Source organism: Rhipicephalus sanguineus, chromosome 3 (genome assembly GCF_013339695.2).
Source record: "Rhipicephalus sanguineus isolate Rsan-2018 chromosome 3, BIME_Rsan_1.4, whole genome shotgun sequence".
Taxonomy (NCBI): Eukaryota; Metazoa; Arthropoda; class Arachnida; order Ixodida; family Ixodidae; genus Rhipicephalus; species Rhipicephalus sanguineus.
Window position 1 is genome coordinate 231,142,881 of NC_051178.1, and position 27,439 is coordinate 231,170,319.

The 27,439-nt window shown below is 45.6% G+C and overlaps 1 protein-coding gene across 1 annotated transcript; it reads right to left on the bottom strand.

Moving 5' to 3' along the window:
- Positions 1-411: 411 nt before the first annotated feature.
- LOC119388377 (alpha-2-macroglobulin) lies at positions 412-25,216 on the bottom strand. The gene is made up of 33 exons (XM_037656083.2): positions 25,122-25,216; positions 23,497-23,675; positions 22,151-22,342; positions 21,546-21,601; positions 20,942-21,011; positions 20,744-20,857; positions 20,354-20,438; positions 19,776-19,881; positions 19,172-19,286; positions 18,948-19,087; positions 17,634-17,837; positions 14,659-14,874; positions 13,748-14,065; positions 13,325-13,477; positions 12,323-12,398; positions 11,446-11,573; positions 11,228-11,354; positions 10,632-10,803; positions 9,741-9,969; positions 9,175-9,423; positions 8,804-8,855; positions 8,588-8,683; positions 7,894-8,067; positions 6,957-7,210; positions 6,297-6,507; positions 3,895-4,064; positions 3,554-3,703; positions 3,354-3,434; positions 2,677-2,789; positions 1,929-2,016; positions 1,740-1,808; positions 1,469-1,571; positions 412-614 (listed from the first exon to the last, which is right to left on the bottom strand). Exons 1-33 carry the CDS (start codon positions 25,199-25,201, stop codon positions 511-513), a joined length of 4,674 nt encoding a protein of 1,557 aa, XP_037512011.1. The 5' UTR covers positions 25,202-25,216; the 3' UTR covers positions 412-510.
- Between the last annotated feature and the right edge of the window lie 2,223 nt (positions 25,217-27,439).

Sequence of the window (27,439 nt, forward strand, 5' to 3'; positions counted from 1 at the left end):
GGGCATTTCGATGGTTACACATTTGGAATCAACAGGAGAAGCCTGGAAAAATCATTGCTACGATGCATATCTCCAATGCATGTTTAACCGCCACGCATTGAGAGGGGGGGGGGGGGGGGGGGCACAGTGCACTGTCCTTCTCTGCGACATTGACATACCAGCAGTAAAGCTAGACCTTAAAGGTGCATTCTTCCAACTCCAACTGCTGATGGAACAGTGGAGTTTTAAAGGCGACCGCGAGGATGATTGCCAGTGAAGGTAAACACGCAGAAAGTTGTGCGTAGAGGGAGTGCACGCAAAATAGGCTGAAATGCCCAAACACGCCTTCGAGGATAAAAAGTGAAATACCCGTGACGTAAAAGAGCGTATGCTTTATAGCAAATGACAGGAGAGTTCGATTAAAAACACACCAACACAAAGTATCACAAGACAGATGACTCGTAGGCACTTGAGATCGTTTGTCTAGATGTGGAGAAATGCCGATGCATGAAGACAGGAGTGAAGATCGCGTTAAATATATATCACGCTGTCCACTTCGTTGAGACTTGTAGGCGGCGCGATTTGAGCAGGCGTACAGTTGCCCTCCAGTCCGTAGCCAGCGGTTGCCTTGTACTCTGCGATAAGAAGATACACCGATAACTTCAGATTTCAACATCCTAGAAATTGAATACAGTGAAAACATAGTGAAAAGTTGCATGGTGGCCGTACAACTGTCGTATGGTTCACAGATAGCACACCCAATACACACTTAGTCATCAAGTGGGAATTAAATATAACGTCTATACAAGGAGCGCTTCGCGAGTTGTATCATAAAGGAACCGAGGAATGCATCATTCAGATCAATACATCATTCCGTTCAGACTAGACGGATGGTGATGTTGCTACAGGCTGTTTTAGCCTGGCAGACCTGGCCGGGAATAGCTCCGCCTGCTGGCCAGGTATGCCAGGACAGAAGTAATGAAGATCCGAAAAGCCGTCGTACAATGACTAAAAAATTGGCCGCGTATCTGCGGGCTTCGCTGCAAATGTCGTCTAAAGACGATAGAAGAGGGGCTGCGTGAGATATGGACGCCATCTGGAAATACGTCGGGAAACATGAGTGCTGTGTTGCGGGCGCCTCAGATATGCGATGTTGCGCCTCAGATATGCGTAATGTTTGGTTTTTGATCAACAATATACACAAGTATGAACCTAGTCAGCCGTTCAAGATGGCTGGCCCTTGGGCAAGTGGTTCAACTTTGGCCGGGTGGCGGAATCGAGTGACGTGCCGACAAACAGAAAGACAGACATTAAGTTCCCCAAGGAAGAGTATCGTCTTTAAAAAAGCACGCAGTAGTATTCATAGAGGGTAATGCGCGCCGCGCCTGCGCAACGACCCAAGTTAAGATCAAGCCGTTGTGCTGATTGATGTGGCAGAATACATTAACTGGACTATGAAGCTCTTACAAAGTACAGGACTCAGACTTACGATACTGGTAGTAGTCGTACACCTCGACGACCGAAGTCTGAAGGTTGGTCACTTGCAGATACCTGCTCTCCGTCAGGCTGAAGCAGGTAGGCTGAACGGTGAGCTGTAAAACATTGATGTTGATTAGTATTACCATACAGTGAATCCAAGTTTCAGAGGTGGTGATTGCATTCTGAACATGAGCGAGCCTGGACAAGATGCCCACTTTGTGCGAAACGTTTAGGCATTGTCCTATAATAAGAGCTCTGAAGAACAAAAAAGGAAGTATTACCGTCTGAAGAATAAGCTGGACTTTGTTGCCGTTCACAACATAGCGCTTGACAACGCCGCTGCTGACAAGCTGCAAGGAGAGAAAATGCAATTGTGAGCGCTAGAAACCAGATAGTTATTTTGTTTGTGGCTATATATGGCGTGCTACATACATGTTTGCTAGTTTTTCATATGTGTCATTGCGACTTACGTTTTTCAAAGATTGGTCATCGGCAGAATAGCCAGAAAGCAGGGTTACTTCCACAATTGCGGAACTGCGCAGAAAACCTTCCGTGTACCTGAAAAAAGTAAATGAGCAGCCCATTGTTCACCTCTTATGAAGGACAACTGCGAACGAACAGCTACGCTCAGCGAGATCTGCATAATTAGTGCGATCAGGTTGGGACTCAATCTGTATCAAACGCGCCCAATAAAAGGCAACTGCATAAAAATCCACGAGTCGATGCGTGCGATAAGGTCGGAAGAGTAGCAGCTTTGACACAATTTTTAATGAGTAAGCCATCGGTAGCGCTCGCCGGAAATGACTGATGAATATTCGAGACTGAACAGCTGCCTCAGCGTATGGAAAAAGTGCAAAAGGCTATGACAAAGGGCTTAGTCTATAGCCATTATCCACCAAGTACACATATGTTCAGGTGCGACGTACGTTACAAGCTATTGTAGCTATACATGATGCATCGAAGTATTACCCCAGCATCTCGAGCTACAGTGGTTGTAAATGAGAATAATTTAACCATAGAGCCTATATGTCCGAGTGAATAATTTTCCATTGGGACTTAGTAGACATTAAATGTACCGATGTTACGTTTATATAGCCTACTTACGATGGCGCGGGAACAGCAAGAAATCTAACTGAAATACACATGAACATGAAAGAAAAAAAAAACTAACGCAACAGCTACGAACCGGCAAGCAGGGATATTGAAATACAAATTTACCGTGTGCAAATGTCGAGCTGCAGTGTGCTGCAGTCCGGTCCCGACGTTGCGGAAGCGTTGACTTGGATGCCTCGCTGAACCGGACTATTTCTGGAGTTGTAGTAGTACTTGACCTGGAAAACGAAAAGAATGTGGAGTTTATAGTCATGGGCAAATACCCGCGAGTGCCGGAAGGCTGCTAAAATGAGGAATAGTGTCCCCTCCACAACCGAATGTGCCTCGAAGTTGAGGCCTGCATTACGCCTCGGTAAACTTATCTCCTATACCGACTACTTAGTGCACACGACTTCTGACAATGACGCGGCAATGGGAGTAGCTGAACGAGGTGGTCTCTCATGTAGCAAACCACTTTTACTAATACTTAGTCAAACATTTCTTGAAACTTTTACGATAGTTCTATATTTTTACTTGTGTTCCTTTCATGCATTTTCGAAGGGTTACCGATTTACTGCAGTCTAATTTTGCGCATGATGTAGTCACTACAAGTAGTCCCAAGTTATGCGCTAACAAACGATACATGACGTCCAGGTATACATAAACGAAACGCGCATCTTGTTAGCCGGCACGAAATAAAGACAAACGTAGGGCTCGAGGCACACACACTGCTTAAATGCGCAGTTGTATTTGAAAAACTGAACGAAATTGTACTCTAAATAATTGGAAAAAATTATACGAACCTGTAGTGCTGCGCAACCGACGCTGTTTGGAGCAAGCGATGCTTGGAAGCTGTAAGAGTCGCTTTTGTTCAAGAGATGCTCCTGAAAGACGATAAGTTTGGTTTAAGGAACCGACAGGTAGGAAGCCGAAATAAGTCTCGTGGCCGACATAGGAACAAGTACGTACATAGTCACTGCGCATTTGCTATGAATGTCTATACCTGATAGAGCAGTTTGTTCTGTTCGTTGATCTGGAAAGCGAGATTTTCGGGTGTTGCAGCGTCGACAGCAACGTTCAGGGCCAAGTCTGTGTTCTTCGAGAATGCCACGCTTGAATACTGGGTCAGGGCTTGAATGGCGACCGTGTAAACCTGCAAGTTGTCAGAAAGTGACAGTGCAATCAAATTAGCGGTTGAAGAGTGACAACCAGTGCCAACGTTCTGTAAAAGCCGTGCGACGCAGTCGGAAAAGTTCACGACTACGTCAGTGTCCGACAATGAGTAGTGCGGCTTTCATGTAGAAGAAAAATTGCAGTTTACGTAGCCTTCAGATATGCACGTACCTCGGAGTAGGAGAACGTGTATCGGGCGTAGGTCTGCTGCAGAAGCCAGCGAACGATAGGTAGGGCCTCTCCCAAGTTGCGGTTGAGCAGCTTAGATGTCAACACTGCGTAACCGGCGGTGTCGGCGGAGCCGTACGACAGACCGTCTCCAGTCCAAGATGTCAGGCCACCTGCACATTATATGGACAAGTTTGATAGATGAGGCCAAAGTCTTGTTTCCGTTGACACATGAACGTTTTGAAGGCAAATAGACTAGAATGGCTCGGACGAAAGGAGAATTGATCATGGGTTCGCTTTCATGTTAAACAGAACCTAGTGAAATCAACAGACTGTTTCATTATAACGGCATGGGAAATAAAAGGGTGCCAGTTAATGCTGAAATACCGGCTAGCAGGGTGTCGGAACGGAACGAAAACCAAAAACGAAAAACGAAAAAAAAAAACGATATTTTTGACCGGAACGAAAACGTAACCGAAACCTTAAAAAAATTTCGGTTTCACTCCGGAACGAAATAATAGTTAATCGTTTTTCGGTTCTCGAAAAAACTGGGCAGTCCGGAACAACTGAGGTCAAGCAACGTGAGCAATTATGCACATCTCAGAGTACAGTATTAGCACGTACTTCAGGCAGGAATTCCAAAGCAAAGATATGTTCAATTGTGCGAAAAACGAAAACAGTGGCAACCAGAGATGTTTATATTAACGCAAGTCGACTTTCGCGTGCCTGTCACGCAGGCCAGCGTGGCAAGGGCATTCTCGGCGCTTAAGTTTGTTATGCGAAAGCTGTTATGAGGTCACAACGGCTAACTTTGGCGCTATAGATGTCCGCCGCTGCCGCCGCCGGTGTCCGTAACCGCTGTCGCGCGAAATAAAAAAAAATGAAATAAACAAATTTCTAGGATCGGATGGGATTTTAACCCGCGCCCTGTGCGTGGCAGTCGAGTATTCAACCACAGTGTCACGCTGGTGCTCGTAACTTCTCCGCAAATGTACTCTATACAGGCGTCATGTTGGCCAAGGAATCGTGTTAACATATGTTATATAAGGCGGCAGAAGAGTAAAATAGCAACCTGGCGTCACACAATGCGAATTGCTCAAGGAGTCAGTCATTGAACGCTTTCAACCCGTTACAAAGGCTCAGCCATAATTCTTCATTGCCATTAACCATAGCACAAAGTGCACATGATGCCTCCCAGATGTGTAGCAGGTATCACGATCCTCCGAAGAACGAGGAAAAGTGTCATAGTGGGTGTTTCGCTACTACAGAAAAATTATGATTTATGGCGTAGTGGGTACCTTGCATGTGTGCTTGTATTAGTTTCCACAAGAGAGTATAGAACGGACTCTAGGAAGGCCGCTGTTCCAGCTTACGCTGTGACTGTGCTGCGTGTTCCGCGCAGGCCTGGCAAACTTTTTTATCAGATCAGCGGTCTCGCACAGAGAGTGCACTCAATGACGTGCTGCTTTTGAGATCGTGCTCACTCCCTTGACAGAAAGCCCGCTAAAAAAAGTCGTAATTGACTTCTGAGAAAATAAATACTATGACTTTGAAGGGTATAGTACTTATTTGTGCTAGTTGGTAGCAATTCGTGGTAGAGTTTCTTCCACGCCTCTAAAGAACGTAGAAAGAACGTGTTTTACCTCTCTCCCACTTTCTTAATTAAGAGGAGGGAAAGTAACTATATCACAAATCCAATGTTTTTTTATGATTACCTTAAGTTCAAGTTTTTGCATAAAAAACCGTTACGAACCGTTACGGAACATTTTTTTTTCGTTTCGGAACAGAAACGGAACGGAACTTTTTGCGGTGGAACGAAACTAAAACCGAAACGAAAACCATTTCGTTCCGACACCCTGCCGGCTAGTGTCGATTGGTTTAACGAGACAGCAAATGAAAACAAAAATGTTAAGCCTGTTGCATATCGCAATCATCAGAATGTAGGAGTGATTCTGTAGGCAACCTGTGCAAACAAGTTTAGTACAGTATACATTGGCGCGAATTAGCGAGTCATCTCACTACGCTTGAGCAATATTTCACGTTTGAAATCGCGAGTTCCTTTAATACTTCAGCAAAATTCTTATCGTTTATGCTTATGGCAAGCCGCGTATATTTTGTGTGAATTGCTACTATGTTGAGTGGAACGCTGGACATTACGAAAACATGTCAAGGCTGTATCGAAGAACTGGAGAGCTGGACACGAAGCAGGCAATCTACAGTGCCGGGACATTAAGAGAGATTCGTACGGAAGTACCAGACTGTCTGTGAGTATATATTTTAGCTCGCGCCAGGATGAGAATGTCGAGAGAGACACTCAAATTAAAGATGTATTTGTGAACAGCTTTGTTGGTGACGTAATGGTCAGCTTTGTTCGTGAGCTTTGATCGGCACAGAACGTCACTCACTAGATTTGTCGGCTTCCCCAAGGAGAGTTTCCAGGGCTTTGGTGGCTCTGTCCGGTCTGTTGACGAGTGCCGAGAAATAAGCGTTCAGAGCCGTGGTGTGGTTCGACGGAAGGTTGTTCGCATCGATGCACCGGAGAACTCCTTCTGCGATGGTCTCGTTAAAGACCCCGCTCTCCGACAGCATGACGCCCACTGCGGCGCTAAAGTCGGGCTGTAATAAAGAAAGTAAAGTTCTGCCTGCAGTGCTTTTCATTTCTTGCTATGAGGACATTTCGGGCTAGTTTATTTTCTATGCGCTCCTCTAAACAGGCATGAAGAGACTAATAAACAAGAAACATACAGGCGCTTCCCTTAATCATGTAGAGGTTGTTATGCAAGAAAAAAAAAAAAAGAAAAACCACGGAAAACGTTAAAGAGGATGTGCCAGTGTTTTCGGCTCAAAGAAGAGTTCACGTCACTGTCCCCGGTAACGGCTGAAAAGAAGTTACTTGGAAGATGGAAAGCCAGAAACGTTTGTCTTGCAGGGGATACGCGATTTACCGTTCTTTGGTCAAATAAACCTGACTGCTAGCTTACGAATCAACGCAACTGAAAAACTAACCACATCGAGAGAGCCTGCGAATGAAATTATTCGCATAATCATACGCAAAACTGGCTTACTGTTGTGTTCGGCCCAAACGGCGATGATCCGGGCGCGTTCTCCACGAAGCAGCCTGTGAATGGGTTCCACTGCTGTGTCACGTAACGAACGCTGGCGTCGATTTCAGCAGCAACGTTCGCGCTGAGATATTCCTTTGCAGCACTCAGGGCCTTGACGGCGAAGGCCGTGAGGAAGACGCTCCTCGGGTACTCGCTCGAGCCAAACGATGCGTATGAACCATCGGAGGAGCGGAAGCTGTACTGAGCTTGAGAAGCTGTAGAGGAAAGTGCAAGAGAGGATAAACTCAAGCTTTGCGTTACAGCCACACTGCGATTCAATTTTAACAATAGCATCAGAACTTTAACGAGGAGAAGGGATGACTCCGTAGTACTTGCTTCTGGTAACAGCTTGTATTTAGCAATTAAGGTGCATAGCAATGGCATGTAAACCCGGCAAATTGGAACTTTGTGCACGTGGCTTTGTAGTAAACAGTAACCCTGAAGTCGTAATAGTGGAAGGCTCCTCCGATGGCCAATGACTGTGAGGCGCAATATATTAGCGCAACCCACGTGGACGTGGAACCACGGATATGCGTGCGTGTAACCACTCGTGCCTTGCATGAGGATACTACAGCGAAGAGCTTAGACGCACAGTTTTTTTTGTAGATGTCAATGCATGTTGCTCAGCAAGTTGCGAGCAATAGTGAACTGCTGAACTAAGCAGAGGCGATATTGTTAAAAGAACACCTTAAATCTGTGCGAGATGAAGTTCCCGTCTATCGCGGGGCTGAACTTCTGGGATGCGATTGTTAGCCCGCTTTTGTGGTGACTCTTTGCGCTGGATCTTTGTGGTGCAAATGTTTAAAAACGTACGACATCGCTTCACCAAGGGGAGAATCGTTTGACACGCTGTGGTGAAAAGGGCAGTTAGTACAGGTCATATTACCGTCGTACATACCTTGGTGGATGCGAGATCTCAGTCCAGAGTTGACAGTGTCCGTCAAAGTGCCAGTCTGTTCTAGGTACTTGAGGAGATAGACGCTGGAAGCTAGAACGGCCAAAGTTCCTTCGGCGTTGGAGTACGTGATAGTGGGGACAGACAGGTCGTTGAGACTGAGTGCGAGGATGTCGCCTGCATGAAGAATAATACAGGAAAGATTGTAATTAGTCGTTTTAACCACACCCCTTTAGGTTCCAGGAGACTGATATCGTAAGCAATATACGAGAAATGTGGTGCATTGGTTCTTTACAAAGACATTTACGTGCAACACGTATATATTATGTCGGATCGGAAAAAATGAATCGATTTTTACAGATGGAATGGCACCGAAGTTTTTTCAGGAATAATTTGCCCGTCGACCACTGCAATGTCAGTTGTTCGCAGCACTGTTTTTTTATTGTAAGGTACATTTCGTAAGTACTGTTAAGTTCAAGGCTTGCGTTAAGTGGATATTGCAATTTAACGCTACCCGGAGCACATCCTTTATTTGGCGAATAAAATTTGATTTGAATTGGTGCACGATCGTCTGGACAAGCACGTCAGCATTGTCGAACAACGCCTCATAAAGAAATAATTCACGACCTTGCAAGTGCGAAACAAAACACATTGAGTAACGAGAGAAAACTTCAGCATTGCCGGTTATGACACTTACCCGTACCAACCAACACAACCCGCTGAGAACCTTCAACAAGCGCTTCTGGTGTCGGCAGGGTTACTTGCACAGTGTCCGGAGCAGTGTTCTGGTCACCTGAGTAAAGAAAAATGCGGACAGGTCAACGAACGCCATACTCTGAAGGCGAAGATACCTGTATTAGAAGGCGTAAATGTATTGTAGAATTCGATTATAGGAGGAGGAAAAGTGCCGTACCTGACGCGCAGAGCAGGTATGTGTCGATTGTTCGGATGGAGAAGCCTTCGGGCTGGAAAGTAGAAAAAATAGCGCTGAATACATCACATAGGTTAGATTCAAAGGAAGGCAGGTAAGGGCAATAAGAAGAAGACTGATACGAAACCTCGTCAATTTCTTTGGTACAAGTTTTGCAGACACTGCCGACCCATGTATGGTAGTCGAAATATTTCAATAATGTGCGCAGAAAATATAATATTGCAAAGCTCAAGCACTGAATTCGGTAATGTTACGCTTGCTGAGGCCATTTATAGTCAGCGGCTTTCAACACACTCGTTCCTTGTGGCCAACCGTTTTCTTGCGAAGTGCATATTAGCGAAAGTTGAACTCACTCTGACGTCAATTGTCTGAATGACGGTGTCACTTGAGTTCACGTTGGACAACTTCACGTCTGGGTACTCGGACTGAGCCTCCGGCCTCGTCTGGACGCGGGCTTCAAGCCTGGAAAGCTCGAGGGTTGTGGCACGCACGTCGAATGGGAACGACGCCGAGTTCGTGGAGTTTGGGCAGAGAAGAGCGTCGGTGCTGTTGGGACCGCTGACAATCTCCAAGTTTTCCAGGGACCTCAGACTGACCCGAACCTAGAAGTTGAGGATGCTGTTATAATACTGGTGTGCGATGCAGGCTCATGGCTGTTATGAGTGGATACACGGGTATCACTTGAGCTTTAGGATAGTTTTAATCACAACGTTGCGATTCATAGGACTATCTGTATTGGAAATTATCACAAACAGGTCAGCACTATTCGAGCTTTGGTATCAATCGCTCCTGTAAACATTAAAACAAAAGACAAATACTACAATTATCCTACAAGCACCTGAAGCAAAGTGAACACAGCGAGTTTTTTTACGAGTTGAATAATCTTAACGGGAACGCTTCGTGCTATCATTGCACTCACCACAACACACACGTCACCGTAGTTGAACGCTGTCAGTATGATGGTAGCCACTTCGTTTCGTTGCATGTAGGCCGGTAACGTGAGCGATGCGAACAGTGGCTGGAACCCGGTGACATTGGCAACCTGGGAGATGCCCAAGCCGTTCTTCGGATGCAAGCACACAGCAGTGCCCTGCCATGTTGTGATTGTATCCGGAATGGTCTCTTCGTACACCAGCGAGCCCGATGCACTGTGGAAGATGAAACAGTTAAGCTCGGAGACTTTCGGTGTCATGAGCATTGCCGGATATTGAGTTAGAGCTGGTTCATTGCGAAGCTGCTTAGTTGAGCAACAGTGACCAGCAAGCGCAGATGTAGGCGTAGTTGAGATGGAGATAATAGAAACCTAGGACGTACGCCGCGCAGTGAATGAACTTGGCATTTGTCAAGCTGTCTGGTTTTCTGTTAGGAGGCAGACAATGTTTAAAAACTGGTAGACCAATAGTGGCGTCACATTGAAAAAAAAAAAGACAACAACAACAACTGACCATACATTGTAAGCAGAAACACCGAACTGTTTTAAGTACGAAGTCTTTGCATCTGAGTGCGCAAGGTAGGGAATTTGCATAGGCTTGCACGCTGCTCGTCTGTTAGCTTTGAGTTTATACATACTGAAATCACCGTCTGGCGATAGTGGCAGAGTGGTTCATGTACGCTTTGAAAGAAAAAAAAAAACCCTTCAATTGTATAACGGAAGGGCCGTCGTACAATTTAGCATGTACGTAAGGCTAACAATCTCTGCAGATTTTATGCTACAGCGGCAATGCCAAAGAAGCATCCAAATGAAAGAAATAGCAGTGAACCCATCGAGTGGTTGGCGGATTGTCTGGCAAAGAAGCTGCCTTGAACTTACCTGACTGTTCTGATCTGCCAGAGCCAAGTTTCAGGGAATAGAGTCCTAACCGAGTTGGTGCCTTGGACGGCGCCCCCTGTGAAGTCTTGCGCTGCCGATTCGGCTATTGGAGATGCTGCAGCAAATCCAGCAGCGCCGCTTGCGCTCGGCCGGAACGCTACTTTGTTGGCAGCTGCACGAGGATAAAAGCGGTAATGAAAACTCAGTGCTGCTGAGCAATGTGGCATGGCAGATGACAAGTGGGAGAATGTTGAAAGGTAGAATTTGAGTGTCATGCCAGAAGCGATGGTCTTGGTAGCTACACCATGTTTGTGTCCTACATGCGTTATCATCGGCCTCGTTTCAAATACAATGAACCGTAATCTAACGTAGACTACTTTCCCCATGTCATATGAATAGAGAAATAATATCCCTTAGAAATGACCGCTAACAAAAGGATGCTGCTGGCGGTACAAATTGCCTTCATTTGAGACTGTAGCAGACGAAGACTTTCTGACAGCGCTTCGGTGGAAAGCAGAATAGTGCGTCTTATCGCCTAACGAAATGGCAACTTCACGAGAAGCCGAGCCGTTTAATATGTGTATGAAGCCACTTGCCTCCGAAGGTGGGGTAGAAGCGATTGACATTTCCGAGTACTTGGTTGTTTGGGTATCCAGGGAAAGCGCGATTAGGACAAGGCCTTGTCTGGACGGGCAGGTTAGTGAAGATGACCAGACCGGAGTTCTGAAAGTAAATGATGGTATTGAGATGTGCGTAGATGCTTGACTATTTTCACCAAGCGTGTAGCGACAGTAATTGCTATATAAAAACGTACCTCGAAAGAACTCAGCGAGTCGTAGCTGAAGGATACCGAGGGAGACACTGCTTGCCTCCTCCTCCTTTTGGGCGCTTTAGTTTGAGTGCTTGCAGATGTCTCGTAGTGTTCATTGTAAAGGTAGCCATCTGCAAACAGGATAAATAGGAGACATGTTCATTAAGCGTAATTACGTGGGTTACGAAACAAAGGCAGCACAAAACAAAAAGACTGCAAACTTTATGCATCTCCGCTAGAGGATGATATCTTCTTGAACATCGAAATCGAGCAAACTCGCTTTATTGCGACAGTGCTGCTCATGAAGAAAACACCGGCATAGTATGAATGAGTTAGCGAGTGAAACGAAATACGCTTTACGAGTCAGTGGCCATCGTAGTGATGAAACGACCCTGGTTTTCCCCGTAAGCGGGACAAGCACTAGACATGCACCAAATTTATGCCAAGGCGCTGTCACTGCATTTGCCATGCATGAAGGCTCAGATTATGGATGTTGCCAGTGAAAATTTGACTTTTTCTGCTGTTGACGATTGTAAACGGAATTACATTGCTCGAACAAGAGCGCATTGATCTGCTCCAAACGTCCAGCTGGCGTACCATGAGTGCAGTCACGCATTTGTAAATGCACCTGTCAGGGGCGCAGCCAAGGGGGGGGGGGGAGGGTTGGGGGGTTCAAACCCCCCCCCGAAAATTTTCAATTTTGCTTGCGTATATATACACGCACACATACAAACGCACGCACGAACATACATAAAGTATGGTTGAACCCCCCCCCCCCCCCCCCCGAAAAAAATTTCTGGCTACGCCCCTGGCACCTGTGTCTGAACTGGAGAAGTCAACGAGGAGTTGAATTGTCTGCGTAAAAAAAAATTGCACTTACCTACGTAACAGTAGCTCTGGTTGACGAGAGACGTGCGAGTGTATCTGTAGTTCAGGTTGCTGATCTGGTTAAGAAGCTGCAATAAAATAATTTATGAGCTGGGAAAGGACACAAGTTAACGTAAAGAATAGGCAGTCATTGCTCTACAGAGATATAAATGAAAGTGGATGTGTCGCAGCTCATTGCAGTGTATTAGCAGGGCGTTGCTGGTATTTTAGCTGAAACGACAAGAACATTGAAACGTTGTGTAGAATACAGCGAATGGATTTGACAATACGCTGCGATAACAGTTGATTGTTAACTAAGGCATTTCGTGCTCGGCCTTCTAATCGAGGCGCGAGACGCCTGTGGTTACCTTACCACATAACTGCATGCTGCCACACGGGCGCTATCTATGCACTCATGTTATTGTGTGTGTGTTGTTATGCACTTATATTATTGTGTCTGCCAGGGCACACGCCAACATGGTAAGAATGCTCAAAGTTTAGTGCACAGTAAACACCATGTTTGTAATTTACAGACACAGATGCTAACAACCAGAGAAGGCATGGCGTGGCTGCCCGGCTACTACCCCTTCGCAACCCTGTTAACCAGCTTCATGAAACTTCATGAACTCAAGCCCAGTTGATAAGTCTTTACGTTACTGGTATCACGGAACTGCGCATGGCGAGTGTCGCATGGTTTCGAACTGTGCTTGCGGCGTGTGGACCCATGGCGCGTTGAACACTAGAAATTAGTGCAAACCACCAACGGGCATCAACTTCTGAGGGTAATGAAACCTTACAAACAGACCTGAAAGTTTAGTCCTGCAGTGAAGTACTAACGAGATGCTACGAATATCGAGCAGACGCGATACCATTCCGATTTAGCTAGCCGTCTTGAATGAATGCAAGAGAGCTGACGCATAAAAAAACCCCAGAAGAGCATATGCGCCCACAGCACCTTAGGGTGACTGAATATCCCCGTGTTATGTAAAGGTACACAGGTATATCTCGCACTCACAGCATCCCTGGAATTTCTTTGATTGTATCCGTCTAGAAGGGTGACGCTGCTGTCGACGGCTCCCACTCCGCACAAAGAGTTACCGGCAGCATCAAGCGAAAGAGAGACATTGGAACCGGGCAAAGCCTTCTTCGGATCAAATGTCAGCGACACCTGAAGGAAATAAAAAGTAACCAGGTGCACAGTACTGGCATCAGCAGTGTCGAACAATGGCAAGTATAGTTTGAGAACATTAAACTTAAATTGAAACAGGTACAATTGTGCACGTTAAAAATGCATTGCGCGGTACACACGCAGTGAAGTTAAAACGCGTTGCCTTGTTTGTTTCAACAAAAAGACGCTGTCTCGCATTACTGTAGGCGCGAAATAACACCTACGGAACACAGTCATACATCTTGTAAAAATGCACGAGTGAAAACTTACATTGTTCTCTAGACACTTCTGTACGCTGAACTCCGCCGAGTCCGAAACGACTTCGATAGGGTTGCCATTGGCGTCCCTGTGCACGTAGTAGACAAGCAGCTGAACCTTCGGGCTGGCGTTTGGAGGCAGTGTGGACTTGAACTGGAAGCTGCCCACTGAGCGTGTGGTGTCCGGTTCAGTGATTTGGGGATTGGAGCTGTCGGGTGGAGTGTCGCTGTTCTTGATCACGTTCTCGTCGGTTTGAACCATAGTGATCTCCGCTTCGGTAAACCGCTTGGTGAAGTTGCGAGTTTCCAGAATGCGCCCAGCAGAATTGAGCTGCGTTTCACGGAAGGAGTGAAAGAGCGTAGGTTAAAACACTGCAAGCGTAGCAGAAGAAGCTTAGATGTGCCTGCTATAAAACCGAAGGAATGCAAATAAGATATTTCTAAAAATAAAAGAACAATGTCTAGTATGGTATCACGTGGTAAAGCTGGAGGTTACAAGGAGGGTATGCATGTAACCTTAGAACAGGACCTTTTGCTACAGTGTTTCTCCGTGACTTTTGGATTGCATGCAGTCGCCAGGTGAATCAGAAAAATACGCCAATTCACTAATATGCATTGTTGTGCAATAACCAATTGGTAAGCATGTCTCGTACGATCATTGCCCGTAACTAAGGATTTTCAGTGTAGGTCGTCGCAGATAGGAGAGTCATCCTGGTGATGACAACGATGGGGCATACCGGCCCAACTGATGTCATAAGCGCAGACTAAAATGAGATCATTCACATATTTCCACCATGACTTGTAATCATTATGGATCGTAATTCTCAGATGCTCGAAAGCATATTTGCATGAAAAGTGGGAACTATGGCACAATTGCCTATTCAAAGTTGTGTTGATATTGCAGAAAGTGACAAAATTTCTCACCGTCATAAATAGCTGGTAGTCAGCGTTGGCGTCGGCAGTCATGACAATGTCTCGCACAAAGCTCGCCTGACACGTGTACACGCTGCCATCACCACGGTCAATTCGAATGGAGCTTGCAGTGGGCGAATAGAAAGGAACCAAGTTTTGCTGCGTCATCGGCTTCTCGAGGGTCGGTCCGTTCTTGATAATGATGCGTGGGTAATTGACGGCTATGGCCTAAAGAAAGGAAGCATTGGCATAAGAACGTTTGAAGGACACTATGGAACCGATTCACGAGAGTAGTAGAGTACTTGATATCGTAAGCAACGTGTTCTTGAGCAAAAAAAGTGGCAATTACGAAAAGTAGGGTTTCTTACAAGTGACAAAGAATATTCTATTCATTACAACTGGCAACTTTGCTTGACCTGCGTTATGAAGTACAGTCCGAATCACTTTTCTAGAGCGGCTAGTCGGCCGCTGCAGCCGCCGTTTTTTGCAAAAATATGCAGATTGACGTGGTAAAGATACCAAATGTAGTCATACCGGATGCTAGGTGCGTGTGCTATGATTCAAGCAAGAAACGGAAGCTCCTAGCAAATGCAAGGTATCGGCTGCGGACTGTGGCAGCGTGAACACTCACGCGCTCGACAAGTGCGATTCAGACGATACTTCCCCACGTCTGCCTGGGAACGCTCTCCTTGCATACATGTGTGCATAAGATGCGTATATTATATTTCCACGTGGTTGTAACTGAGAATAAGTAATCAAACCCGTGAAGACAACTGTTAATTAGGCAAATTTGTGCAAAGGAAAGGAAGACGCTCGCACTGCAAGAACGCGACACTCGCACCACAAGGACAGTGTCGAGCACGGTCGATTATGTGATGGTCTGAACCGAGTCTTTTTTTTTATCGCGAGCCATCGTACATTTCAGAGTTATCGCTAGTGCTCGCGCAAGTTCCAGAGTGTACCGGCTTTCCGTGTTGCGCACGCAATAGGCGAGAACATTTGATAGCGTGCAGATAGATGTTAGGCTCTTCTTGCGCTGTGCGATACCACGTGTAGCAGTTCCTTTTTCCTTCCAATGAAACCTGGTAACATTGAAGTAAAAAAAAATACGGCAGATCCCATGCACTGTGGGAATCGATGTAATGCGAAGCAGCCGGCGGAGAGCTGCTACATCGCCTTGAGACAAGTGAAGTCATTCATGCCATGGCATCTAGTTCACTATGTATCGCATGTTTGACATGCATGCATGCATGCATATACAATCCGGTATATGCCATGTTAATGAAACGTATATTCCAGAATATGCAATGCATAACCTGTCATTTATGTTCGTGACGCACTAGTGTCATACCATACCAGTTTCGGCATATATTCAGTTAACAAAACGGCCGGAAACGCACTATGACAGTGTCATGTAAATCATGTCGTACATGACTTACGTTCATCATACAGTCTCGTCGCGCAATACCAATTTTGATGCATATCACGCGAGCGAAACGGTTGCGATCGGACAATGAGCGTGGCATGTAAGTCATGTCGTACATGAATTGCATGTCACGATTTTCACGTTACCACCTCTGATTAACGTTCATCATACAGTCTCGTCACGCAATACCAATCTTGGCGTATATCAAGCAAGCGAAATGGCCGCGAGGGCTCCATGAGCGTGGCATGTAAATCATGTCATCTATGACTTGCATGTCATGATTTTCACGTTACCACCTCTGATTTACGTTCATCATACAGTCTCGTCGCGCAATACCAGTTTTGATGAATATCACGCGAGTGAAACTGCAGCGATCGGACCATGAGCGTGGCATGTAAATCATGTCGTACATGACTTGCATGTCATGATTTTCATGTTACGATGTGTCAGTTACGTTCGTCATACAGAAATGTCTTGCCAAACCAGTTTTGGTAGGTGTCCATTCATTTAAACGGCCACGAGCGCCTCGAGACCATGTAATTAAATCATGCTGTGCATGGCATGGTTGTCATGATTTGCACATTAGGATCTGTCAGTTGTGTTCGTCATACACTACTGTCACGCCATACCAATTTTGGTATATATCAAATTAACGAAACGGCCGCAAGAGCCCCAAGACCGTGGCATGTAAATCATGCTGTTTATGACATGCATATCATGATTTTCATGTTATGACCTGTCATTCATGTTCGTAATACGGTCATGCTATGTCATACCAATTTTGGTATACATCCCATTAACGAAACGGCCAGGAGAGCTCAAAGTCGTAGGCGGCTAGATAGATAGAAAGATACGCTCAAAGTCGTAGAGAAGTTCGCTAAGAAATGCGTCGCATTAAAAAAAAAATATCGTTGCGTGTGGCACTATGTTCAGCTTCTCTACGAAATCAGTGACCTTTCTGTGGCAAGTGAATTGATGGCTCTTCAATGTCTTACGCTCGGCGTATTGAATATTGCCTTCCTTTTTAGTGCAGCAAAACAAATACGGCAGCTTCGCCTGAAGGGCGAAGCGGAGACGAACAACAAGTGAAGGCTGTGCCTTGCGCTTCGGCTCCCGGGAAAATGTTCCAGTTGTATGCGTGGATGCGACAAGTTTAAGACAGAGCACACGAGAAGTATTGGTAAGAAGGATCAACGCTTGTATTGTATCGTTAGATTAATACTTGATCTATATCCCACTCAGATCAGCGCCCACTTGCAGCAGCTCAATGAGAAAACCGCAGTGTATGCATGGGCGAATGGCTCATGCGTGCTGCGGGATATGGAATGCTGTGCTATATATTAGCTTCGTCGTTAAGCCGATTGAGATGTACGTTGGCGTGTCCAATTCGCTTCTCGTCACTTTTGCTGCGATATTTGCTATACCTCTAGAAACCTTTATAAACAGCATGCACGGTGTCATGAAACTTAAGATACGGTACGATTGGTCATTATGCGCGAACTTGCAGTGAACAGCTAAATACTCAAGCAATAGGCACGGACAAATGAGGTTTGGGGCAGACCTGAAGGATGACACCGGTGACTCTTTGGCTGAAGGGTGGCATGCTGAAATGAACGACCCCTTGGTCATCGGATGTGTAGTTTCGGCAAGCCAGCACGTTGTCAGTCTCCCATGAGCGCCACGTGAATTTGTTGCGCTCGACGAACATGCAGACCTGAATAATTTCCTTGGGGCGTGGAGTTCCGTCAAGTTCTTGCACATAGAGCTGTAACGGTAAAGAAATCACGTGACGAAATCTGTTGGTGAGAGATAACTAATGTATTTATTCGACGCAGATATTGCAGCAAGACGATGACGTCAGCGCTATCAACGGCGTTCCGCTAGTGTATTGCGCTGCCCACTGCGACATAAGAATAATATGCGGGCAAATTGGAAATAAGCTTTCACCACGCTTAAAATGCCAACGTATCTGAAGCGCTGTTGCCTAGTGCGCATGAAAGATCCCCTGTTGAGTTGCGGTGTTTTAGGAACTTGGGAGGCGCTTGTGTATTGAATGGCTATTAAGGCGACAATTTTACAGCGATAATAGACTAACATCGCGCCATCTAAAAATTTCAGTTCAGTCTTATGTGCTTTAGCAGGGTGTTATTTCCGTGATTGCAAGTCTGCGCTAGAAATATTTCTTTAAGCTATGCGTACCAACTCCCCCAACGTATTTTATTAAGTACACTCTAGCATTAAAATATGCAATAGTGTAGAGATAAAATTTTGTGAAGGACATAAATGTATCCCTGCGAACATAGGGAGAGACTTAAGCAGCGGAAACTCTGCAGAAAGTGGTTCATCTGCATATGTTGACTTTATTGAGCAAATGAAATCAAATTGCGGACTAATAGCTGATGATATAACAAATCGCTGAAATAGTGCTACTATTCTTCTATAAATCTTTGGCAAGTTCAACAATTCCCCTCTTCGGCCGTATGCGAACTCGCTGCCTTGTAGATGAGGCGAGATTCAGTGCAAAAACGACGTGCTAGGAACTTCGGTCTTCCCTAATCGTTGGGCTCCATGCGACACTGTTACGATATAGTATATTAGTTAACGTGAATTAACTACCACTTAGAGAGCCACGGTGAAATTGGTAAATAGTGCCTGTTCTAGCTCTTATTTGTCCCGCATTTATGGGATTTATAGCTAATGGATTGCCAATGCCAACTTTGACAGCTCCGCACTTAAGCAAGTTTCTCAGAAACAAATATCGTCAGTCCTTAGCTGAATGAGCCTGAGACACATGAAAGGTTTGTCTACTTAACCGCCATCTTAAACGTCGGGCAGCACAAGTGCGCCGAAGATTTAGACGAGTAGGTCCGCTTACTTGTCCCTTGTTGAGGAGGTTCAGTTTGAACGTGTTGTCATTGCTCGTGTACTGGCCATTGGCGCTGTACTTCTGTCCAAAGTTCAGCCTAAGTCGTGTGGTACCTCGGCTGTGCAGCTCAGTGGCGGATTGGGACACACCTGCAAGCATAAGATAATAATGAGCGCATCAAAAGCAAAAGCAGACAGCGCGTGCAAATACAGCTTGATACGTGGTTATCGGACCTGTGCCATCTTCGATGACTTTGGCAGTAACGTTGATCGATGGGTATGTAGGGTACGTGTAGTTTACCGTGTTCAGCAGCGAAACGTTGAATGCGTAGTCGTAACAGCCGTTGATCTGGAAGAAAAAGAAAATTGATGTACGAGTAAAGCGAGACCTCGCAAAAGCGAGTATCAATTCAGGAACTTGTTTCCGGAGCAACTTTCTAAACGACCAATTCTAAATGGTGCTTTGTGCAAGTCAACCAATAAGCTTCGTAGTTATCGCGAAATAAAGACAACAGCTTCCTCGTCTTTTTGTGCGTTTTCCTTTGAGACTGCAATTTTGCACGCACCGCTTACCCCTAAGGGAATGTTACTTTGATAGCACTTATTTTTGTTCAACGGATTTGCTTTCGTTCATCCAATCACATTGCGGTAAGAGGGACACTGAAGCGGTCCTATAAACAAAGTGGAATTTGCCAATAGATACGGTGCACGAAGGTGAACTGGGCAAAGCACAAAAAAAGCACAAAAGCAATCGTGCGAAGTACGTTTGGAGAATTTCTTGCTCTAGGCAACACGCGATAGCTGGTATCGGCTCAAATTATGACAAAAGGAAATATACCTCTGCTACCCGAAGAATAACAGGCTTCTGGCGCAGTGGGTAGTAGTAGTTGAATGGAGACGTGTAGACTTGCACAGTTCCTTTCACATTTTCGCCGTAGGTGTACCTGAAGGTGGACAGAGGCGTAAGAAACCAAAATTGCAAAGAACAGGATTTGATTTTTTTAAAGCAGAACTTAACAGAAGTACGGTATTAAACTGCCACTCTAAATGACGACTACTGTGAGAGGCTCAACAGATGTCATTGGGATTGAAGAACGAGGGAACTAGTCAGAAGTGCTAGTTTGGGATGAGTGAAATAATTCAAAGGAAGTACTTGAGACTAGTATACTAGCTTCAAGTACTCTCTTCAGACAAGTACACTTACTTTCGATCTTCAACGCTCACCGAAGGCTTATTACAGAACGAACGTCCTGCGAGTGTAGTATCGAATAAATTACGCTACAGTCTCAGGCCTTGCGACAGAAACCGTAAATTAACGCCGTCATTGCAATTGCGTGCACACTGGTAAAGTGAACATTGCTTAGTAAACAGATACATTAGCGAATGCTAGTTTGATGTTACGGATAACAGACTTACTTCGCGCAAATAGTGTAGAGCACCGTGGGGTTCGTGACGACGTCGTTACCGTCTGGCGTGATGGTAACCGAGAATTTCGGTAGCACTGCAAAAAGCAAAACCACTCGATGAAACAGATGGAATGAATCCTTGCAATCTTAGTCCACTCGTTGGAATTATCAATGGAAGCACATTTTGTAAGCTCAGTTTAATACAGGAGAATCGTTTAAGCAAACACTGCGTAAAAATTGTCGAGTTTGGAAGCTGTATGCGAATGTAACGTGTGCCGATTTGTATTGAACTTGTAGGCATTGGCACGATCTGCGAACAACCTCGAAGGGTACGTATTGTCTATTATTGAACTAGGCGAATTTAGTGTTGAATAGTTGAAAGCCTGCAATGTGGACTTACCGTAGTCCCGGACTTCAAACGATGTGGATCCAGAGTTTGTACCAGCCGATACCGCAATCGTCCATGTGCCTTCGTCAGTAATATCAAGGAGCTTGAAGGAACTTTGCAGAAGACCTGCGAGACAACACGAATTCAGTTTAAAAAAAAAAGAGCGCTGCGATGTGAAGTTTGCCTGCGGCTTTTCAGAAAGCAACGTACCATCGCTGAAATTGACAAATTGCTGCTGGAATAGGAGCTGGCCGTAGGGGTTTGTGATTGTGATGTTTGCCTGCAAGATAATGAAGAATATTAATTGATGTACATGAAGTGTACACAGAGCAGGTGGTTGGTTGTTTTGAGGAAAGCTGTTTTTCATGAAGTTTGTATGGCACGACTTGCACTTGCCGTGTTTACGTACCCCAACATGCAGACATTTCTCTGTTCACTATACATGACACAAAAGTGAAAGCCAAGTAGCAGTATCTGTCTAGCGAAAATTCACAAACTAAGTGCTGTCGAGGGTTTCCTGCGAAAGCGTAGCGCAGATATAGTTCACATGAACACTATAGTATACCAACTAATAATTTGCACTGCACTGCGATTTAGCATTTTAATAGTAGCCCTAGTGAATGACTGAAACAATCTAACAGGTAGAGAAAAGCTCTCACGCAAGCAATTGAAAGAGTAAAAAAATAACATGCCCATATTCGTGCACTCCTATACTATACGATAATTAAGGGGTATTCATCAGACTACGTAAACAGAAATTGAAGAAATGAATGGGAAAGCAAGGAGATAGGGTAGGTAGGAAAGGATTGCTTACCAGCTGGTCAGTGACCGGCAAGAGTTCATTGTCAAGCAAGAGGATTCGGTAGTTGACTGTAAGGCAACAATATCGAAGAAATGAGTTTTGGTATCGAAGCACAGTTTAGGAAAACATTCCGAGCGATATGATGGAAGGATCATATAAATGATGAAGGGTAGGAACAAATACGAGCATTTTATCTGATAATCATGAGCTGGATATTGAAAGCATACATATGTAGATATGGCCTACAACGCTTCGTGCAGGCAAGGACTACGTCGGCTGGAGGCAGCCAGTCGGATAAGGTCTCAAGTGCTTATTTTGCCACGAGAAATCGTGTAGTTCACAGTGTAAGTGAGAGAGTGAACAAATCGAATATGAAGCCTGCATAAAGGAGGCATGTTACCCGTTTTCTTGCAGTTTTCGACGTAGACTTGCTATATAAATCGTGTTGGCGAGAGCTTCACAGGACACATTCTCCGAAGGTACGCGGAAAGTGGTGCAGTATGATAAAGCAAGTAACAGCGAAAATATAGGTTACATAAAAGTAATGCCAACTTTGAGCGCGAGAGGGCAGGCCTTACGGCCACAGAGTGAGACACTTTAGCAATGTTAATACATACCTGTACTTCCTTGTCGATACATTGGCTTGTCGGTCTGTACGATGACATTAATGTTGTTGACATACTCAAGTTGAACAGAGGACCTATTGTAAAACTGGCTGCTTCCAAACTTGCCAGTCACATCCAGGTACACGTTGTAGAACTCGCTTGGGTTCAAATTGGGGACGTGGAAGATGAGCTCGGAGTCTATGCCTGCAAGGCAAGCAGTAGACGGATGGTTAGATTGACGAGGGCATTAGCGCTCGTAATTAATGAATGAACGTGGCAAAATAAAGTGAGGTTAGTTAAGCCGGCGGGACTACCGTTCATGGTTTAGAAGAAAAAACAACAAAAAACTTGGCGACGTTAATGTGTCATTATGGCACTAGACCCTAGCTTTTGTTCAACTTTTGGTTCACTTGCCGGGCTATCAGAACGGCTGTGATAGGACATCCTGCATGTATGTGCATGTGTGCATGTTTTGTTTTGTTTTTATTTTATCTCCCTCTCTCTCTGTCCTCTTTCCGACCCCTATATCCCCACCCCTGTGCAGGGTAGCAAACCGGTCGCTCGCACCAGGTTAACCTCCCTGCCTCTTCCTTTTCATCTATTTCTCTCTGTTGGTTCACTTGGGTGAAAAAACGATGTTCTGTTGTGGGAATGTGGCATACTGATGGCGCATGCCGTCTAAAGCATAGCGTTTGTTCAATGAACTCGCTTAATTTAAGCACACTGTAAGAGGTGAGCAGTGCGTCCTTCTGCGTGGCCTGCGCAGTCAACCCGGCAGCGCGCCGTCGAAGAGGATCGCAGAGACTCCGTAAAAAGAAGCGCGTGGTTCAGATCTGTTCCACAACGATCCCAGCCGTTTACAAGAAAACACTCCACTCTTTCACTGAACTCCTGTAACTAATCTACATCAATTACTCCGACAGTTGATTCACCCTTATTGTTCCCAAACTAACGTTCCGACATATTTCCACTCTTGACCGTGAACCATGCACTCTCCTTCATACGAGTGTTATTTTATTGGGGGGTTTCAGGCAGCGCAGAAAACTAGAGTTCCGGTTGACGAGAAGCAGACCGGAAAAAGTTGCCGAGGAAAGAACGCAATGCCGCGAGAAGGTAGCGCCTTAATAGATGTACCTAGCTCTACATGGTCTGTAGACAAGACCAGAGCGAGAAAAAGAATGTTAACGAAAGGGGGGGGGGAGTCTTGTTAATGAACTTATAAACAGGAGGAATAGGGTAATGGAAAACGTTTCTGTGAACATGTGCGCATTAGGACGCCACACGGAAATACCCGATCGCATTAAAGATAGCACCAATGGCAGAGAAAAAAAAATGTTGAAAGACATGTGGAAGTGTACCCTTTGAACTGACGTCATACGTCTGGGTAGCCAGGACTGTGCTGTTCTGGTTGATTCCCGAACGAGTGCCCCACAGTTCCACAACCAGTTGACCGTCGGATGGCGGGTGTCGCACTACGGCGGTGAGCTTGATATCGGCGTTCGGCGTCAAGTATCCTGGTGCAGTCACGAAGTACTCTCTGCATGAGGATGGAAAGGAAAAGTTCAAAAAAAAAAATTCAGCCAGCTCCACTTTGCGAACACTGTCGAAATAGCGAAGCTTATGCCCGCCATTCATCAGGCTATATCGTACTTCGATGTTTTTCAAGTCTTCCCTTCGGTGGAGCTTAGCTTCGGCCTCCCTTGCGCGAAGATCGCGGTTGACTCGCCAACGACATGCCCATGCTCGCGTCAGCTCTCGCTGAGGCTCACGTCTCGGGTGGCTTGTTCATCGGGAGAACGAGAAATGTTCTCCATTCTGAGAGCGCAAACTCCTGAACACTGACGCTACTTTACACCGTCACCCCATCTTGGCGCGTTTCTCGAAGATTCACCCCTCGACATCCTCCACCCTCGACACTCGCAGCACGGTACAGCCCTCCCCTCCCTAGCGAACCTGACGCTCGCCACACTGCAAGGCCTAAGGCCACGTGATCAGTTCTACGCCGACCCCGGACATGAAAGCCTCGACTAAGAACAGCTACGCCGTTAGAAGTTCGGAGAGTTGATTAGGCAGGGTTGGTAACGGAAGGGCATCGTCCTGGGCAGCACGGGCGCTAAGACACGATATGCGACGGAAGCACTCAAGTAATAGAAAACCGTAACAACAGAAATGAAATAGGCGGGTGCATGTTCACTTTTCAGTGTCCCACTTTTTAGACAGAATTGTTTGAAGCGTTCTGCGGGGGGGGGGGGGGGGGGGGAGGTGAGCTAAAACATGTTCGCATGAACAGGGGTCGTAAGGAGACATGATATTATAAAGGAAAGGGAGGGGATAATGATCCAGGTGGTGCCAAACATTAGAAACTCTTAGTCATATGTAGCTTGGAACTTCAGGAGACCAAAAGACGCATGCTTAGGAGGCAGCTGCTTAGAAAAAAGGATTGTGTAATGGCGCAAAAACACTGGGACACAGGCAAGTAACAATTACACAATGCGTTCATAGCAACTAGCTCGGATTTCCTTACCACTGTAGAAGGGTTGACGATTCAGATAACTATGTATTCTATCGGAGAGCGTGAAGCCGTCCCGAACCCAACAGATAATAGCCAGAGGCTCCTCAGGTTGACCTGGCAGCTGGCCTCTCTACCGGACAAGCAAGATTAAGTTTGTGTATCTATTGTGAGCGGGCACGCCCCGCGATTAAATTTGCCAGCCATGCACGTTTCTCAAATGCACACTAGGCTTAGTTGAGAACGATAGCACATCTGCGACGTCCGAGTAATTTTCTGCGATGCTTCCTCTTAATATCAATCAACACGTGGGGAAATTTCCATGTATACACGAAGCATAACGGAAGCAGCACCTGCGTGCTCGTGCGAAAGCAGTTTACAAGCTCCGGACAGACCGTATAGTTTGTATTCATTTCGTGCTCACCCTGACGAGGCACGCACGCGAGAAAGAAGGCGGAAAAAGCAGGTGCTCACATAGCGGCGGCGGTGGGCGTTGTTCCCAGAGTGACCACAGCTGCGAGTAGCAGCAACCAACTTGTCCAATTCGACGCCATGGCGACGAATTACGGCCCCTGCGATGGAAAGAACAGAAACGACCGCTAATGAAGAACTGCTACAATAACGCATTGAAATGACAATCAGTAACGCGAAATATGACATTAACTCAACATCTCAGTTTTAAGTTTAAAAGAAATTTGACACGTGCTCTTCACGTCCATACGTAACATGACGTGAGTAAACATGCAACAAACAAAAAAACAATCAGCAGTTGGCTTAAGATGAATTAGGCGACGTGCCAAGAGTTGCTTGTGTGAAGCCATTGCAGGGGAAGCTACCTGCAGGTGAGGCAGGTAGCTTCGCCTGCGGCGACATCGGTATTCGACCACCACTAATAACGAAAAAGCCACGCTTCGTCGCACCGAAACACAGCGGTAAATCACGGATAGCTATAAGGAAACGGAAGTCTTGAAATCCAATACGCTTTGACACTTTCCGGTATTTTCGCGTCCAAAAACAAGAGAAGCGTACGAAGGCCACGAAAGTAGTGTTTCACAGTGAACAGCAGCAGTTACACCTGCACGGCTGCAAAGTATTCAGCGTGTGAGCGCGCCCGACAACGGACTTGACTATTGAACAGGCCCTAGACCATAGAGTGAATGAAAAATACTCTGAAACCGGCTTAGGTTAACGCGGTTTCCTTAAGATGTTACGCGCTTTCGAATGTTGCGGGTGGTCTCAGCGGTGAATTACCGAAGTCAGCAGTGATCGCGAAAGGTCCCAAGGAGCGTCCGGCGTAAATCCTGGCAATAATCCAATGGCGCTCACCAAGGCGGGTTGTCGATGGAAATGCACTATTTTTATACGCTTCAGTGCTTTTTCACCTCTCACCATGCTTTCCGTATCCGGTTGCAGGAGGCAACGTCACTTGCGTAACACACAGTGATTGGTGATTCCGCACACGGCAGCACTCGGGAAAGCCGGCTACAAAAACTATCATCCACGGTTAACCACGTGCAGCGCGTTTCGGGGGATCGGCTGCGGAGGCTCTTATCGAGTTAAACTGGGTCGGGGGAGCCGCACGTGTTTACTGCCACGCCAGGAAATTGTCACATGCACGCGCTGTTTCCCATTGCGACCGATACGTTTGTTTCCACCACGGTTATTGCGGGCGTGTGACGTCGACTTGCCTCTTCTTCCCTTTTTCCACCCTTGCTAGAGCAACAAGGAGTGCTAGCGACCATAGTCAAAGAAGCGGTAAGATTCAGTTTACAGCTGCTTTTGTCGCCATTCTGATACTACTACTACTACTACTACTACTACTACTACTACTACTACTACTACTGCAACAGCCACTACTACTGTACTGCTGCTTCTACTATTACTAATACTACTGTCTCTACTATTTCTTCTACCACTACTTGCACTGCCGCTACTAGCACCAACACTACTACTGCTACTGCCGTCTGAGAGTCGCCTGCCACTTACTATTGGTAATAAACAAACTAATCACTTCCGACATTACCTTCGGCAAGATTACACGTTAAGAACTCCGAGATTTTCTTACTTAATACATATTAATCTTTGAGGTTTAGCCATCGATGAATGAAGGTTACTCAGAATTGTAACTAAACCCAGTCACCGTGTGTTCCTTTATTACTTCTATATTGTGTCACGTTATGTAACTTTGCAGTATACACTTTCGTCATTTCCATCGTTGCAGCTTGTGTTGCATTGACGTTTTTGATGTCTAGTAAAATATACCGCTTAATTACTGATCATTGTGTCATACAGTTGTTCGTCATCTATTTTTACGGTATTTTTTCGTTGTTTTTTGTAGAAGATGTAATAATGATTACTGGGGTTTTACGTACCAAAGCCACGATATGATTATGAGGCGCGCCGTAGTGGAGGGCTCCGGAAATTTCGACCACCCGGGGTTCGTTAACATGCACCTAAATCTACGTACACGGGCCTCTAACGCTTCGTCTTAATCGAAATGCGACCTCCGCCGGCGGGTGTATAACCTAGTCAAAAGGAAATAATATATTTTTGCTGGCCCATTCTGCTTCTTCTCGTATTATTATTATTATTATTATTATTATTATTATTATTATTATTATTATTATTATTATTATTATTATTATTATTATTATTATTATTATTATTATTATTATTATAGAAGCAAGCAGCTTCGCTCTAAATGGTATTCAGATAGCCATCCGTGTCCTTAGAGCATCGCTATGTCAATAGCGTGGGCAACCTCTACATGAGGAACGGCTAACGCTGGACCA

Coding starts and splice junctions, on each gene's coding strand:
- LOC119388377 (XM_037656083.2), bottom strand. CDS start 25,201: ATGGCGTCGAATTGGACAAGTTGGTTGCTGCTACTCGCAGCTGTGGTC. Junction 22,343..23,496: donor GTATGACGTCAGTTCAAAGG/GTACACTTCCAC, acceptor CTTGCCTTGCAG/GCATAGACTCCGAGCTCATC. Junction 20,439..20,743: donor GTTTGAAGTCCGGGACTACG/GTAAGTCCACAT, acceptor TGCTTTTTGCAG/TGCTACCGAAATTCTCGGTT.